The sequence below is a fragment of the Schistocerca gregaria genome, chromosome 6 (assembly GCF_023897955.1).
Source record: "Schistocerca gregaria isolate iqSchGreg1 chromosome 6, iqSchGreg1.2, whole genome shotgun sequence".
NCBI lineage: Eukaryota > Metazoa > Arthropoda > Insecta > Orthoptera > Acrididae > Schistocerca > Schistocerca gregaria.
The window spans coordinates 56,598,826-56,616,266 of NC_064925.1; the positions used below are offsets into that span (position 1 = coordinate 56,598,826).

The following is a 17,441-nucleotide window of genomic DNA, read 5'->3' on the forward strand; positions in this document are numbered from 1 at the left end:
GGACATATTGAGCATTTCCCGTAAAGAACATCATCTTTGGTTTGTCTTACTTTGTTATGCTAATTATTGCTTTTTTGATAAGATGAAGCGCCATCTGTCGAACATTTTTTGAACTTTCGTAGTTTTTGGTTCTAATAAAACCCCATGTGATTCCAAGCATGGTGTGTCAATTTGTACCCCTATATCTACATTATTCTGTGATTTATTCAGTTTCAAATTTATACTGACTTTTTGATCACCCGGTATGTATTCGTTCCTTCCGCGCTCTATACGAGATTGGAATAACACAGAATTGTGAAGGTGGTTCGATAAACCCTTTGCCGGGCACTTAAATGTGATTCTGAGAGTACCCATGTAGATGTAGATGTTACTGACTGGTAAGTAATAGACGATGGTCAGAAACTGCAAGTGAGTTAACCACCTGTAAACGCGGTGGCGCAGAACCTGCAGGCGGACACAGTGGATGTGTGGAGCCCACGTCACGGCGCCAACGGCAGAGTCCGGGCGCCTGCCTGCGGATCAATACGGCACTGCGTGACGCGGCAGCAGCAGCAGCAGCAGCAGCAGCAGCAGACAGAACGTGCCCCGCCAGCGGATGGCGTGCTCTGGCCTACCCCACGACGGACTATCTCGCGCCTCTGTTCGCCCAGTTGGCGTCCAGCCAGCCCAGCCGGCCACGAGATCAAGTAGCCGCGGCACAGTTTACGGCGAGAGCGGAAGAGCTGAGCGCGACGCCAACACTCTTATTCACTCGCGTGCAATGAGCGAGTGAGATAGAGAGACATGCAGAGAGCAACCTTTTTATTAAACTTGAGTGAACAGGGGACAGCCTTCGTGCGGAACTCATTCTCGGACAGGAGGCAATTACACTGTCCACTGCTTTACGAGATACAGTTTCTTCGCGTGAACAGAGTTCAGTAACTGTCGTTTTCTGTAAATGATACAAACCCTAAATTATGAGCGCATTATCTCATTTAGGCGAACATTAGCGTGGCAGGGGCTGCTTGTCATACTGTTTAACAACCGTGGCTTCAGTCGCACCATTGTGACAAACACAATCATAGCGTGTCATAGTTGTGCACTGAACTCTCGTCATCGTTGTAAGAGGCGGTCAGTATACTCATTGCACTGCTGTACTTGAAAAATTACATCAAAGGCTTTTTAAGAAACGTTTGACAATTGTTCTGCGTGAGACACAGGAAAAAAGCAGCTTCGAGGAAGATCTATACCCCAAGTACAGAGTTTATGGTAATCTTATGTACACAAAGCATGTCGTTCGTATGTCGGATCACAGCATATGACAAAGTGCGCTCTACTGCAAACTAAGCCAAGTGGGAAGTCAAGTTTGATTTATTGCTCACTTAGAAACCTTTGCCTTACATTTTTATAATAGCTCGTTCATTTTGCAGCTTTTCGTTTACATTACCAAAGATACTCCGTTCAAATGTTTCAAATGGCTCTGAGCACTATGGGACTTAACGTCTGAGGTCATCAGTCCCCTAGAGCTTAGGATTACTTAAACCTAACTAACCTAAGGACATCACACACATCCATGCCCGAGGTAGGATTCAAACCTTGCGTCCGTAGCGGTCGCGCGGTTCCAGACTGTAGCGCCTAGAACCGTTCGGTCACTTCGGCCGGCTGAAGATATTCCGTAGTGGCATTCCTCAAGCTAGTGTTAAAGGCTCTTATGCTGTTCCTTATCTATATAAACGATTTAGGAGACAATCAAAGCAACCATCTTAGGTTGGTTTGCAGATGATGCTGTCGTATATCATCTAGCAAACTCACCAGAAGATCAAAACAAATTGCAAAACGATTTAGGAAAGATATATGTATGGTGCAAAAATTGGCAGCTGACCCTAAATAACGAAAAGTGTCAGGTCATCCACGTAAGTGTTGAAAGGAATTCTTTATACTTTGGATTACACGATGAATCAGTCAAATATAAATGCCGTAAATTCAACAAAATACCTAGGAATTACAATTACGAACAACTTAAATTGGAAAGAACACACAGAAAATATGGGGAAGTCTAATCAACGACAGCGTTTTACTGACAGGACATTTAGAAAATTTAACAGATCTGCTAAGGAGACTGCCGACAGTACGCTTCTCCGTCTTTGAGTACCGCTCCGCGTTTTGGGATCCTTACCAGCTACGATTAACGGACGAGGAAGTTCAAAGAAAAGCAGCATGTTTTGTATTATCTCGAAATAGAGAAGATAGTGCCACTGAAATGATACAGGATTTGTGTTGGACATCTTTTAAATAGAGCCGTTTTTCGTTGCAACGGAATCTTCTCACGAAATTCCAATCACCGATTTTCTCCTCCGAATGCGAAAATATTTTGTTGACGCCGACCATAGTAGGGAGAAACGATCATCATAATACAATAAGGGAAATCAGAGCTCGCACGAAAAAATATAGATATTCGTTTTTTCCGCCTGTTGTACGAGATTGGAATAACATAATTATGAATGTGGTTCCATGAACCATCTGCCAGAGACTTAAATGTGATGTGCAGAGTATCGATGTAGTTGTACAAACAGCAATAAGTTTTCTGCAATTACAATGGAAGTAATAATAAATTAAACATGCATTAGAAATTAAAAGAAAATCAAATAATACTAGGATTTTAAGATGATACGATGACAGATGGTAGGAAATACTTGAATAGAAAGAGGGAGAGAAATGTTACCGTATCTGAGCCAGTCTACTCTGAAAGCGTCGGAACTACTTCGAACCTTGCAGTCCCGCTTCCCTACAATTTAATTTACGAATTAATACTTCTAAACACTATTTAAAACACACACACACAATATATATATATATATATATATATATATATATATATATATATATATATATATATTAGGCATATTGTGGAACGCGCAGTAATGTTTGAGTATAAGAAGATCCTCAAAGACACCGTCGAGGCTACCTTAATGTAATGTGTGACATCACTACTCTCAAATAGTAAACTTCCGTGATGCACCGACCTCCCTACACATATATCATTCAGTCATTGCATTCATCCAATAACGGATTGAAAGAAGAAAGCCGTGGTAATGGTTTGCCATTTATCCGTCACATTTACTTACAAGTGCTCTGAAAGAATTTGAATTCATGGATGCGGCTGAACAACAAAAAACACCATCAGAAACTATACTCATTATCCAGTTATCATAGGACAGAAGAAGTAGTACACACAGTACTGAATTCCTATATATGTTCGGTAAGGTACTGTAGAATATGTCAGACCGTATTTTCAATACTAACTCCCTCCCAAAAATATGACTGGCTCAGATGCGGTAACATTTTCCCCCCTCTTTCTATCCAATTATTTCCTGCCATCTGTCTTCGTATCATCTTAAAATTCTAATATTGTTTGTTTTTTCTTTTAATTTCTAATGCATTTTTAATTTATTATTACGTCTATTGTAATTGCTGAAAACTATTATTGCTGTTTGTACATCTACAACTGCATGGACACTTGCAGCTGCTTCCAACTAACCACGGTTTCACAAGACGACACGAACGAACACAAAATGTACTACGCACATGTGCATACTCTATTCTGTAATACACAAAGAAAAACATTTCCTAGTGATCTGCAAATCATTAGACAATGTTTTCCTCTTTAATATTATCATTGTCTGACACGCACCGACGGAAAAATGAGACAATGTGCTCAGTTTTTCATTTGCATCATTTGTATTTTTAATTAACTCATCCATAGCTGTAATAAATGTAACATAGCTTCTAGATTTACAGTACATGACTAAAGGTGTTTCATCCAACAGATATCAAGTGCAAAGTTTGTTTCAGTAGCATGGCAACGATAAATATCTGCACAGTGCCAAAAATACCTACTCTTTCCCCAACAGAAAATTTGTTTATATGGAATAGGCAGAAGTCGATAGGTGTAAATTGTTTTCAATATGATGGATAGAGTAGACCTTCCGGCAATTTGTACTAAATACCCCCAGTTTTGCCATTGATGATGCATCGTCTTTATTAGATTTATCTTGCAGAACACAGTACGACTGCATGCTGTGTTCTAGTTTTGGGCTTGTGGCACGTTATAAGATAAGGATATGTGAGCCTTTGTTTGCGAAATGATCGTTGCATCACCACAGGACGTAATGGAAATGAAAATGCCGTGTGGCTAGGGCCTTCCGTCGTGTAGACCGTTTGCCTGGTGCATGTATGTCGATTTGACGCCATTTCGGCGACTTGCGTGTCGATGGGGATGAAACAATGGTAAGGGCAACACAACACCCAGTACCGGAGAAGAGAAAATCCCGACCCAGCCGAGAATCGAACCCGGGCCGTTAGGTATGACATTCCGACGCGCTGACCACTGAGCTAACAGGGGGAGCACACAGGACGTAATGCAATCTTTCATCCCGATGCAGTTTTCATCTACACTGGGTTAAGGTGTGAAATGACTGATCAACCAAAAACTGTCATGATGTCATGTGACTCGTTTCTGCTGCCTTTGTTTGAATTTTCTGGTTTTAATGTATTTTTTGTAATATTTGAAACAGTTATAGTTGGAATTATTAATGCAGTTTTCCAGAATTGCGATTAAATTTGAAAATGCGTCGAAACTAGTAAAGCAACCTTTTAGAAATTGTTATTGTTTTATTGACTGGCTTGACCAGCGGTGGTTGTATCAAACATTTTAAATTTCATTCAGTCACACTCCTTGGCAGTTATGTCGAAATACAAGAACTGTGACTTCCGTAGATTTCCACAACCTGTCTCTTAATATTCGTTGGTTATATTCTTTTACATACCCGTTACCAAATAGATTTGAGTATAATGTGAAATTTCTTTATTTTCTCCTGGTCTGTACATTAGTTTCTCAGTAGAATTTTGAACTAAAATTTTCCTTAATGCAGTTTGTTGTCCCTCTCGGATTTCTTCAGGCTGTCTTCGTTGTTGAGTGTGGCATAACAACACTGGTTTCATGATTTTGTTGTAATAAGTCAGTTTGGTGTTCTCTGAGATGAATTTACTGTTATAGACGTCTCTTGGAAGCCTGAAGCTGTTTTCACTTTGTAACAACGAATTTCGTAACCAGTCCTTTCTGGAAAGTTTCCTGGGTCGTTTCGCCTAAATGTTTGAAATGAGAAACGTTCTGGATTTTCCCCTATTTCGGTTTTGTAAATAGAATTTCCATTTGAACTGCTAATTCAAAGCAGTCCATCCCAATATGAGTTGATGGTAAATTCACTGGTTCGTCAATTATTGCCACTTTTGATTTACTGAAAAGCAATGGGGAGAGTCCATCACATGGTCTCACTCCAGTTTTGATTTACTGTACTTAATTTCTCCCGAACAGCACAGTTATCTTAATGTTGTTGTCGTCTTCAGTCCTGAGACTGGTTTGATGCAGCTCTCCATGCTACTCTATCCTGTGCAAGCTTCTTCATCTCCCAGTACCTACTGCAACCTACATCCTTCTGAATCTGCTTAGTGTATTCATCTCTTGGTCTCCCTCTACGATTTTTACCCTCCACCCTGCCCTCCAATGCTAAATTTGTGATCCCTTGATGCCTCAAAACATGTCCTACCAACCGATCCCTTCTTCTAGTCAAGTTGTGCCACAAACTTCTCTTCCCCTCAATCCTATTCAATAGCTCTTCATTAGTTACGTGATCTACCCACCTAATCTTCAACATTCTTCTGTAGCACCACATTTCGAAAGCTTCTATTCTCTTCTTGTCCAAACTAGTTATCGTCCATGTATCACTTCCATACATGGCTACACTCCAAACAAATACTTTCTGAAACGACTTCCTGATACATAAATCTATATTCGATGTTAACAAATTTCTCTTCTTCAGAAACGCTTTCCTTGCCATTGCCAGTCTACATTTTATATCCTCTCTACTTCGACCATCATCAGTTATTTTGCTCCGCAAATAGCTAAATTCCTTTACTACTTTAAGTGTCTCATTTCCTAATCTAATTCCCTCAGCATCACCCGATTTAATTTGACTACATTCCATTATCCTCGTTTTGCTTTTGTTGGTGTTCATCTTATATTCTCCTTTCAAGACACTGTCCATTTCGTTTAACTGCTCTTCCAAGTCCTTTGCCGTCTCTGACAGAATTACAATGTCATCGGTGAACCTCAACGTTTTTACTTCTTCTCCATGAATTTTAATACCTACTCCAAATTTTTCTTTTGTCTCCTTTACTGCTTGCTCAATATACAGATTGAATAACATCGGGGAGAGGCTACAAGCCTGTCTCACTCCTTTCCCAACCACTGCTTCCCTGTAATGCCCCTCGACTCTTATGACTGCCATCTGGTTTCTGTACAAATTGTAAATAGCCTTTCGCTCCCTGTATTTTACCCCTGCCACCTTCAGAATTTGAAAGAGTATTCCAGTCAACATTGTCAAAAGCTTTCTGTAAGTCTACAAATGCTAGAAACGTAGGTTTGCCTTTTCTTTATCTTTCTTCTAAGATAAGTCGTAAGGTCAGTATAGCGTTCACGTGTTCCAACATTTCTACGGAATCCAAACTGATCCTCCCCGAGGTCCACATCTACCAGTTTTTCCATTCGTCTGTAAAGAATTCGCGTTAGTATTTTGCAGCTGTGACTTATTAAACTGATAGTTTGGTAATTTTCACATCTGTCAGCACTTGCTTTCTATGGAATTGGAATTATTATATTCTTCTTGAAGTCTGAGGGTATTTCGCCTGTCTCATACATCTTGCTCACCAGTTGGTAGTGTTTTGTCATGACTGGCTCTCCCAAGGCCGTCAGTAGTTCTAATGGAATGTTGTCGACTCCGGGGGCCTTGTTTCGACTCAGGTCTTTCAGTGCTCGGTCAAACTCTTCACGCAGTATCTTATCTCCCATTTTGTCTTCATCTACATCCTCTTCCATTTCCATAATATTGTCCTCAAGTACATCGCCCTTGTATAAACCTTCTATATACTCTTTCCACCTTTCTGCCTTCCCTTCGTTGCTTAGAACTGGGTTGCCATCTGAGCTCTTGATATTCATGCAAGTGGTTCTCTTCTCTCCAAAGGTCTCTTTAATTTTCCTGTAAGCAGTATCTATCTTAGCCCTAGTGAGATAAGCTTCTACATCCTTACATTTGTCCTCTAGCCATCCCTGCTTAACCATTTTGCACTTCCTGTCGATCTCATTTTTAAGACGTTTGTATTCCTTTTTGCCTGCTTCATTTACTGCATTTTTATATTTTCTCCTTTCATCATTTTAATTCAATATTTCTTCTGTTACCCAAGGATTTCTAGCAGCCCTCGTCTTTTTACCTACTTTCTCCTCTGCTGCCTTCATGACTTCATCCCTCAGAGCTACCCATTCTTCTTGTACTGTGTTTCTTTCCCCCATTCCTGTCAATTGTTCCCTTATGCTCTCCTTGAAACTCTGTACAACCTCTGGTTCTTTCAGGTTATCCAGATCCGATGTCCGTAAATTCCCACCTTTTTGCAGTTTTTTTCAGTTTTAACCTACAGTTCATAACCAATAGATTGTGGTCAGAGTCCACATCTGCCCCTGGAAATGTCCTACAATTTTATAACCTGGTTCCTAAATCTCTGCCTTACCATTATATATTCTGTTTGATACCTTTTAGTATCTACAGGATTCTTCCATGTATACAACCTTCGTTTATGATTCTTGAACTAAGTGTTAGCTATGATTAAGTTATGCTCTGTGCAAAATTCTACCAGAATGCTTCCTCTTTCATTTCTTAGCCCCAATCCGTAATCACCTACTATGTTTCCTTCTCTCCCTTTTCCTACTTACGAATTCCAGTCACCCATGACTATTAAATTTTCGTCTCCCTTCAGTACCTGAATAATTTCTTTTATCTCGTCATACATTTCATCAATTTCTTCATCATCTGCAGAGGTAGTTGGCATATAAACTTGTACTACTGTAGTAGGCATGGGCTTTGTGTCTATCTTGGCCACAATAATGCGTTCACTATGCTGTTTGTAGTAGCTTACCCGCACTGCTATTTTTTATTCATTATTAAACCTACTCCTGCATTACCCCTATTTGATTTTATGTTTATAAACCTGTAGTCACCTGACCACAAGTCTTGTTCCTCCTGCCACCGAACTTCACTAATTCGCACTATATCTAACTTTAACCTATCCATTTCCCTTTTTAAATTTTCTATCCAACCAGCGCAATTAAGGGATCTGACATTCCACGCTCCGATCCGTAGAACGCCAGTTTTCTTTCTCCTGATAACGACGTCCTCCTGAGTAGTCCCCGCCCGGAGATCCGAATGGGGGACTATTTTACCTCCGGAATATTTTACCCAAGAGGACGCCATCATCATTTAATCATACAGTAAAGCTGCATGTCCTCGGGAAAAATTACGGCTGTAGTTTCCCCTTGTTATCAGCCGTTCGCAGTACCAGCACAGCAAGGCCGTTTTGGTTAATATTGCAAGGCCAGATCAGTCAATCATCCAGACTGTTGCCCCTGCAACTACTGAAAATGCTGCTGCCCTCTTCAGGAACCACATGTTTGTCTGGCCTCTCAACAGATACCCCTCCGTTGTGGTTGCACCTACGGTACGGCCATCTGTATCGCTGAGGCACGCAAGCCTCCCCACCAACGGCAAGGTCCATGGTTCATGGTTTATCTTAATAGTTACGTTAAATATCGTGCATCCACAAAAGGATCCCTTCGGGTCACAAAGAACAGTTATCGAACATTTTTGGTACATCTACATGCATACATACATAGGAAGCTAACGATACGGTGCGTGGCGGAGGGAACCCTGTGTCACTGGTAGTAGTATCCTTTTGTCTTCCACTCGAAGTCAAAGAGAGGGGAAAATGTTGCCTCAGTGAGAGCCCTAATTTGCCTTATCTTCGTGGTCCTTACGCGAAATGTACTTTGGCGTGAGTAGGATCGTTCCAAATTCAGCTTCAAATGCCGGTTCTCTAAATTTTCTCAGTAGTTTTGCCGGAAAAGAACGTCGCCCTCCCTCCAGTGATTTGCTTTTGAGTTCCCGGAGCATCTCCGTAACACGTGTTGTTCGAACCTCTGATAGCAAATGTAGAAGCCCGCCTCTGAATTGGATCGATGTTTTCCTTAAATCCGACCACGTGGAGATCCCAAACACTCTAGCCGATCTCAGGAATGGGGTGCACTAGTGTTCCGTATGCTGTCTCCTTTACATATGAGCCACACTTTCATAAACCCCTCCAAACAGCCCCAAGTCGACCATTGCCCGTCCTCACTACAATTATCACTTGCTGGTTCCGCTGCGTGTCGCTTTCCGACATCAGGCCTTGTTATTCACTCTACCTGACAGTGTCGATCAGCACAGCTAGTGCTGTATTCGAGAGTAACTTGATTGTAATTCCTAATGATCTGAATTGAGATACATTTTTGTACATTTAGGCCAAGATGCCATTCATCAGAGCAGCTATAAATTTTGTCTAGCAAGGGTAGGCAACAACGTCGCGGTCACGCATTTACTTCTTCAGTCTTTGTAAGCTTTTAGTAGGCCTTTAACTCAACTTTATGTGCAAGTAGTAAGGAATTATTCTGCAAGTTCCGAGAAAATCTCAAGAGAAGGTTTCTCCGACCACTGTGTAACTGATGTACCTGTGTGCAGGTGCTGCTGTTAAGACGTTATGGACAAGAGGTTAGCGTTCAGAGGTAGCAAGCAGGTGCTGGGCGAAGCGACTGGTCGATTCCTGCTACCACTTTCTAGTCTATTTTTTTCCATCACTCATCACATTAATTTATATGACATTTGAGATGTAATATAATGAAAACAAACCACGTGCATTTTCGTGAACCAGTTATGAATTTCATTTATTATTTGACTGTTAAGTGTTTTTAAATAAATTTTCATGGACGACGGACAGGCCTGGAAAGCCCAAGTCAAGCCTCGATAATTAATGAAATGAATTATGCTACTCGCAACCAGTAATACAGTAAGTGACAATGTGCCAGACCGCAAGAGCAATGTACAATTAGTCATCGGATGAGCTCTCGACATCAGATGTTGCAGGATGGTTTTTGTCATAGACACATGGAAATCAAATAGTACACGCGCCCACACGCGCCCGCACACGCGCACGGCCGTCTTATGGAGCTGAATGCCAATCACTTGACAACCATGAACTCCTACTTCCCAACACCTACACACAGATTCGTAAGCCACACAACAGACACGTAAAACTTCTCTTACGATTTTCTCGGAGTTGCCACAGTAGTGCACTCTATTATTTGCAGCCGGCCGCGGTGGTCTACCGGTTTTAGGCGCTCAGTCCGGAGCGGCGCGGCTGCTACGGTCGCAGGTTCGAATCCTGCCTCGGGCATGGATGTGTGTGATGTCCTTAGGTTAGTTAGGTTTAAGTAGTTCTAAGTTCTAGGGGACTGATGACCTCATATGTTAAGTCCCATAGTGCTCAGAGCCATTCGAACCATCTATTATTTTCACGTTATGTTTCTGTAATTTTCTGCTACTGGCGTACTAAGTCGAAACCGTTTCTGTAATTGTCTGCTACTGGCGTACTAAGTCGAAAGTGAATGTGTGATCCCAACATCTTGGCTTCCCCTTTAAAGTCATCCTGTATCCTCGTACAGTCACTAAGCTGCGACACCCACCTGTACGCTGTTGAAAAATCAGCAAACAGTAGTAGATTGCTGCCCATCCTGTCCGCCAGATAATTTATGTATATAGAAAACAACAGTGGTCATACCAGAATTTCCTGTTGCATTTTTGGCTGTGCGATTTGTCCTGTTGCGGGGGAGAGGTGTTTGTAACTTGGCAGGGAGGGAGAAGGAGGGAGAAGGAGGGAGAGGGAGGGGGAGCCATACGCCGTACTCACCGGCTCGAGCGTGACATAGAAGCTGTGGCGGTGCTCGTCGGGGCTCATGCCGTGCACGGCGGCGGGCAGGCGCTCGTCGGCCAGGTAGAAGTGCGGGTAGGAGACGAAGGCGGGCGCGCCGTAGCGGCACGAGGACACGTTGAGCACGCCGGACGCGACGCACTCGCCGGCGCAGAAGCACTCGTTGGCCGGGTCCAGCGTGCCGTTGTCCAGCAGCGAGGGCCCGCCGGAGTAGCGGAAGCCGCGCAGCCCCAGCACCTCGTCCTCCTGCCGGAAGTCCAGCTCGATCGACCTGCGCACAGTAGCTGTCTTAGAGGTTTCCGCTAGACCATACTCTCATATTCAGAAGAAAATACAACTCACGCGACGACTAGATACAGGCCGTTCATATGCACGAGACTTGTACATCAGTATGTTCTGCAGATATTATTAGCATTTGAACCATGTCGACCCGCGGTTCAAGGTCGTCATCGATATATCGGTGCAACACCACGTACCGGGAAAATGTACCTGCGGTTCCAGTTGCCGCTGTAAATCGAATGTAATGGGTCAGTGGGACTTGAGCAGAGGTGCACGATTGCTTTCAGACGTATGCGCGAACCTTACAGTGAGATCAGCGAGTCTCGAAGAGGGCACATTATCGGCATGAGAGAATGTGATGCATCCTTCCGAGAAATTGATGCTTGTGCGGGATGGAATGTTTCGGCAGTACAACGAGTATATCCAGAATGGTTCACGGAAGGCCGAAATGGGTCAGGTCGCAGCACCCAGACCACCCCAAATATGACATAACAGAACAAATGTGCGTCCTCCTCTGCTGTGCGCAACAGTTTAACGCTGCAACTCGTATTACACTGTGAGGGGTAACAATCCGTCGCCGTTTGTTACAGCATGGTCTACGGGCTACGTGCGTGTCGTCCACTTCTCCGATCCACTCTGAGGAGTCTGCAGGATCATGCTAGACGGCAACGGTGTACGGAACGACGTCACTATGGATAGGGATGGCATCAGGTAGTGTTTTCTGACGAATCCAGGTCCTGTTTGTTTGGAAATCAAGGCCTCATTTTGGTTCGCCGCCGACAGAGGGGAGCGGCATCAGTGACTGCATCCGCACAAGATATACGGCACCAGCTTAAGTCCTTTAGACGTGGGGTACTATTGGGTGCAACCACAAATCACAGTTGGTGCGTCTCCAGAGCACTCTGACCAATGTGATCTAATTAAGTGACACGCTATGACGCGTAGCCTTACCCTTTCTGCACAACACCACAGACGCCATTTTTCAACAAAACAATGCACGACCACTTCTTGCCGGACGAACATGTGCGCCCTTGGCATCACAGAGTGTCAGTATTTTGCCCTGGCCCACCAGATCACCAGATCTGCCGCCAATCGAAAATATGTGGGATATGATAAAACTGCAACTGCAGCGCCATGACCCAATGCCGACCACCACAGATGAACTTTGGAACCTGGTGAGTGCAGCACGGATAACTATACTACAGGATGCCATTTGTGCCTTATACGCATCGATAGACAACAGGGCACATCCTGAACCGTGGTAACAAAGGCTAATCACTTCTGCAGAACACACTCTCGTACATGTCCTGTGAATATGTACGTCCTATCTTTAGTCATTCAAGGTGTTCTGTTTAGCCTGAACATGAGTGTATTAGTTGGTAAGGTACACATACGGGACTGTTTGATGATCATGGTCATGTCGCCATTTTTGTTTCGTCGCCGTATCTCCAACGCCGTAAGGATAAGGTGACGGTGGACACGGCCGCGTGCGAAAGCATATTGTCAATAATGCTGAAAGTCATCAGTCAATCCTCCTTTCACGTAATAACGTAATGTTTTGGTGTCATCAAGTTCTGCAGTCTTTTCTCTGCCTGTGTTTTTTCGTACTTTTTCATGCCAGGGAGGACGATCACACTGGAAACCGAAATTTAGTGTGTTTTACTTTCATTCTCACTACATATCATCTTCAGTGCATAATGTACCTGTAACACCTGTTCTCAGCATGGACGATAACTGTGGATGTAATATTTCCAGCGGATGCAGCCTCGGGAATTGAGATGAACTTTCTTAATTCAGTTTTGCATCAGAAGCCTAAGACAGGCGGTTGAATTCAACTTCCAAAACTGACTTCAGCCGCCGTGCACGCGGACCGTTGAGACGTTGCCTCCACGTGTCGTCCTGTGGCTGCCCTCGCGATTGGCTTGTTCAGACCCAGGCACCCATGACGCGCTTGATCAGATTTTACACTTTCAGCCGGTAAAAATTCTCGTGACCAGTAGAGACGCGTCGTCTCTCCTGTCCTGGAGTTGGAGGAGGTGACTGGCACCACTGAAAAATTTAGCCACTTGGATGATCGTTTGGCCCCATGCAATTTTTGCGCTCCAAGTGCACAAAGGCAAGGCGTGTTGGAATTCACTTAGAAGTTTGCCAGTTGAAGTACAGTCGTAGAATAGCCTCTGAGCTGTTCAGTGGAGAGTATCATTCGCCGCTCTCCTGCGCCTTTACACGGCAATTTTAGTTGGGAGTTGCTCGAGATTTTTCGGCTTAGGAACTTCCCGTAATACTAAAGCCTCTTGTTAGGAACGTTATGGGATTTCCGTAAGCTGTAATTTTGCTCTCTTGAATGCAAAACAGCCCACAGCTGCACTAAATTATGTTTACTTTAAATCCTTAAAATCTTTACCATGGTTTCTGCTACAATAATAATACTGTTATCAGTGTAACAGTGGTAGTGGCGGAGGACATACGGTGCTGTATGTAATTTTAGTTATGTTACAAAAAGGCTTATGTCTGTTGAAGTTATTTTATTGGTCTTGACGCAGCCGCTGGGCTAAGACATTTTTCATTTATTAATGTGTATGACTTCTGAAGGAGGCTATATTGCTATAGCAGAATCCATAGTCAAGGTTTAAAATAAACAAAATTTAGTGCAACTATGGGCTGTTTTTCATCCGAGACAATTTCGTAACGGTTGCTGCCTTGATGGAAATAATGGAATTTTGCTCCCATTTAACTAAGTTCAGGTGGGGGCAGAACATATTTACTCTGACACGATTCACTTCATGCATTATCTTTACGACTTATTTTCGTATTTGCCTCTGCTCTGAGGCACAGACCAGTTCTGACGACTCAAGTTTCGGTAGAAAATAGTGAATGTTATCTTCGGCTGTTCTGTGAATGAGTCTTTTCACGTGTGAGCATACGTGCGACCACGTTGCGTACCTCACCCAGCCTAATTCCTGCAAAATAATGATGTTTATTGCAGTTTGCTCGTACAGAACCATGGCGTTAAGATTTTGTGTGTTTTACATGTTTGACCAAGTTCAGGACTACACTCCACTACTCTGTGAATAAATGTTCTTTAACGATTTACTACTTTAAATTTTTCCTTAGTGAGCACACCAGCAGGCCGGACTACCCTCCTGTGCTCACGAACGTCATGCATAATGTAAGAGAAATATACTAGCAAGCATTTGGTAAAGTTCGATCCCAAGCGGTCTATCTAAAGTCCAGCAGTCAGATTTCCGTTGCGGCTTTTCTTTCTGATGTTCAAATGGGTCTGAAAACTATGGGACTTTACATCTGAGGTCATCAGTCCCCTACAACCTACAACTACTTAAACCTAACTATCCTAAGGACATCGCACACATCCATGCCCGAGCCAGGATTCGAACCTGCGACCGTTGCGGTCGCGCGGTTCCAAACTGAAGCGCCTAGAACCGCTCGGTCCCACAACCCGGCAAGTCTTTGTGATGTAACTTAGGGCTCAAGTAGATTATGGTTTGTGAGACTTCACACAATTTTGGCACTCAGGACATGTAGAGAGCGCTAAGCAGTTTATTTACCCAATAGCTCAAGGTGCCCATGTAGTGGACGGATCACCATGAACAGTGTCCAGTGTCACATGCTCTCAATTCATGACACACTGCGGAGATGTTTAGAATTCAACCCTGGACATTGCCGCACTGATGACAAGGAACTTTACGCCACCGCTTCTCCTCCACACCATGGCCAAATAGAGTGAGAATTTCATCGACCACCAGCATTCGAACCGGCTGAAGTCCGAGTCGATCGCCAGCCCACACACATACGCCGACGTCGTCGGCTACGGAACGCCGGTCAGTTAAACAGTACTCAGTCTTTAAATGCCACGATTTTCAGTGTCATCAACAGTGTGATATGTTCTCACATCGGACAGAATACCTTATCTAGACTGTTACGCATTGAAGATAATCTGAACAGCGCTACGGCAGTGAAACTTCAGGTCACTAGGAGGAATCCCTCCTTCAGGCGATTTATTTCACACACCGCCTTTCAACGGGACGAACAGTGTACCTGTGCAAGTCTTCTCCGGAGAACAACCAGTAGCACAGCTTCTTTCACGTACACATTGGCCTGACAGATCAGCCATCCGTGTCTACAATATAAAACGTTTCTCTCCGTCCTACAGCAGACACTGCATTCTTGGCTCTCATACTCATCCCGCGGTTGGAAATTACACGGAAGCACACGCAGGCGCTTTCATTCCCTCGCACGAAGGTTGGTTGGTTGGGGAAAGGAGACCAGACAGCGAGGCCATCGGTCTCATCGGATTAGGGAAGAACGGGGAAGGAAGTCGGCCGTGCCCATTTGAAAGGAACCATCCCGGCATTTGCCTGAAGCGATTTAGGGAAATCACGGAAAGCCTAAATCAGGATGGCCGGACGCGGGATTTAACCGTCGTCCTCCCGAATGCGAGTCCAGTGTTCGCACGAAGGCTACAGACTTCTGTTTCTGCACATCTACGTCTGCATATATGGTCCGCAGGTCAGTCTACACAGAATCAGCAAGTGTGCCCTGCTCCGATCGCGTTATGAACGAAGGGATGCCCTAATCGGTCTCCCCTTATTCTCTCGATTTCTACTCGAGATTGTGGCAGAAGAGTGGTCGCACCGTCTATTTCGAGTAAACGTTCCCCAAATTCTTTCTACAGGGTTTCGCAAGAAGTAAGTCGTCTTTTATCCAAGGATTCACACTTAAGTTCTCAAAGCAGTGCTGTGGCTACTCGATACGGAACAAATATACTGAAACAGCTCTCTATAATTAGCTAAATTAGCGACGAATATGCGATATCCTTAGGAGATTCATCCCACTGTCGCAGATCTAATGCTTGCATTCGACTTCCGTAATACTGATTTTAGGTGGTCGCCCATCTCATATCCCTTGTGAATGTTGCTCCTAAATACTTTTTCCATGTGCGATGCTCAATATGTTCCACCCTAATATGGGAATCTGATACCATATGTCTGTTTCTCTTTGTTATTCGCATTATCATGGATTTATTTACATTTAAAGAGAGCTTCGCAATATACGGAATTTTAAAAATTTGGGATTGTCCACATTCACTGCAGCGGCATTAAGTATTTTGACAAACATGTGCCGCTGGGTGTGCGCCGCACAATTTCCTGCTTAGCTAGCCCGTGTTGGCTCACCGTGCAGCGACACGCGCCCATACGAAGACATGCCTCTGGATTCAGCGCAGTGGCGGTAAGCGCAGCACTCACAACGTCGTCGTGTTCGGTCCAAAACTATTTCGACACTGGTGGTGGTTGTTGGGAAGCAAATGGCTACGCCAGGAACGTCGAATACATTTGGTATCTGGTAGCTTTTGTTTTGTTTTTAGGCAGTTTTCAACTCGCCGAACGTCAACGAGTAACCACCAGGCCTACAAAATGCGGTAATCGATGGCATGCAGCGAGGCAAGGCTCAGGGAGGTGTCGCTCGGGATTTTGGTTTGTCCAGACAAACTGCGGGTGTTTGTAATCAGAAGAAACGATTAACAGGAACCACAGATAATAAAAGAAAGGGTACGCCCGGCAAAGTCGCACTCCGAACGGAAAAGGATGTCAAAGGGTGACCCAAAGAAGACTGCTGTCGACAAACACAGACTTGCGTGAATTGCTCAATGTGGAAGTGTCGATCAGCACTGCAAAGCTTCAAGGCTGGCGCCGAAGGAAAGAATAGGAAAGCCAGAGCACAAAGGACTGGGCACCTGAATTGTGGTCTTGTGTGCTCTGGACCGATGAAAGGTTAGTCTGATTTTTTCCGGTGGGATTCGGTGCATGCGAAGGCAGGTCAGTGCAAGATATTGTGAAATCTTGAAAACGCATATGTTGCCCCATGTCAAGAATAAAATGGGACGAAACTGGGAATTTCAGGACGACAGTGGTCTTAAGCATATATCTGTTCATGTCACGGGCTTTTTGAGGAGGCCGGCCACTCCCTGTGTTTGTGTGTGTGTTTAAATAGTGTAATTCTAGGGACCCATGACCTCAGAGTTTGATTCCTTAGAAATTTACACAAATTTGAGCATTTGAGAAAGATGCGAATGAGAATGCCAAAGTTCAGATCTCAATCGGACTGACCATCTGTGGCAGGAACTCAATCGATGGCTAAGGCGACGACAATTCTCCAGCTGTGACCAGTTATTGCAGTCTTTGGTTAGAGAGTGGCTGCTGTCGTTGCCTCCGTGCCATCACACTGAACGGCTGTACATTATGCCAACAAGTATTAATGGC

General features: G+C 43.9%; 1 protein-coding gene across 4 annotated transcripts in view; it reads right to left on the bottom strand.

The window, feature by feature from the left end:
* LOC126277924 (protein croquemort-like) overlaps positions 1–17,441 on the bottom strand; it is a 705,530-nt gene that overhangs the window by 49,131 nt on the left and 638,958 nt on the right. For all 4 annotated transcript variants that reach the window (XM_049977497.1, XM_049977498.1, XM_049977499.1 and 1 more), the window contains exon 7: positions 10,864–11,155. In XM_049977497.1, the coding sequence (XP_049833454.1) occupies positions 10,864–11,155 (292 nt within the window). The remainder of the gene's footprint in view (positions 1–10,863; positions 11,156–17,441) is intronic.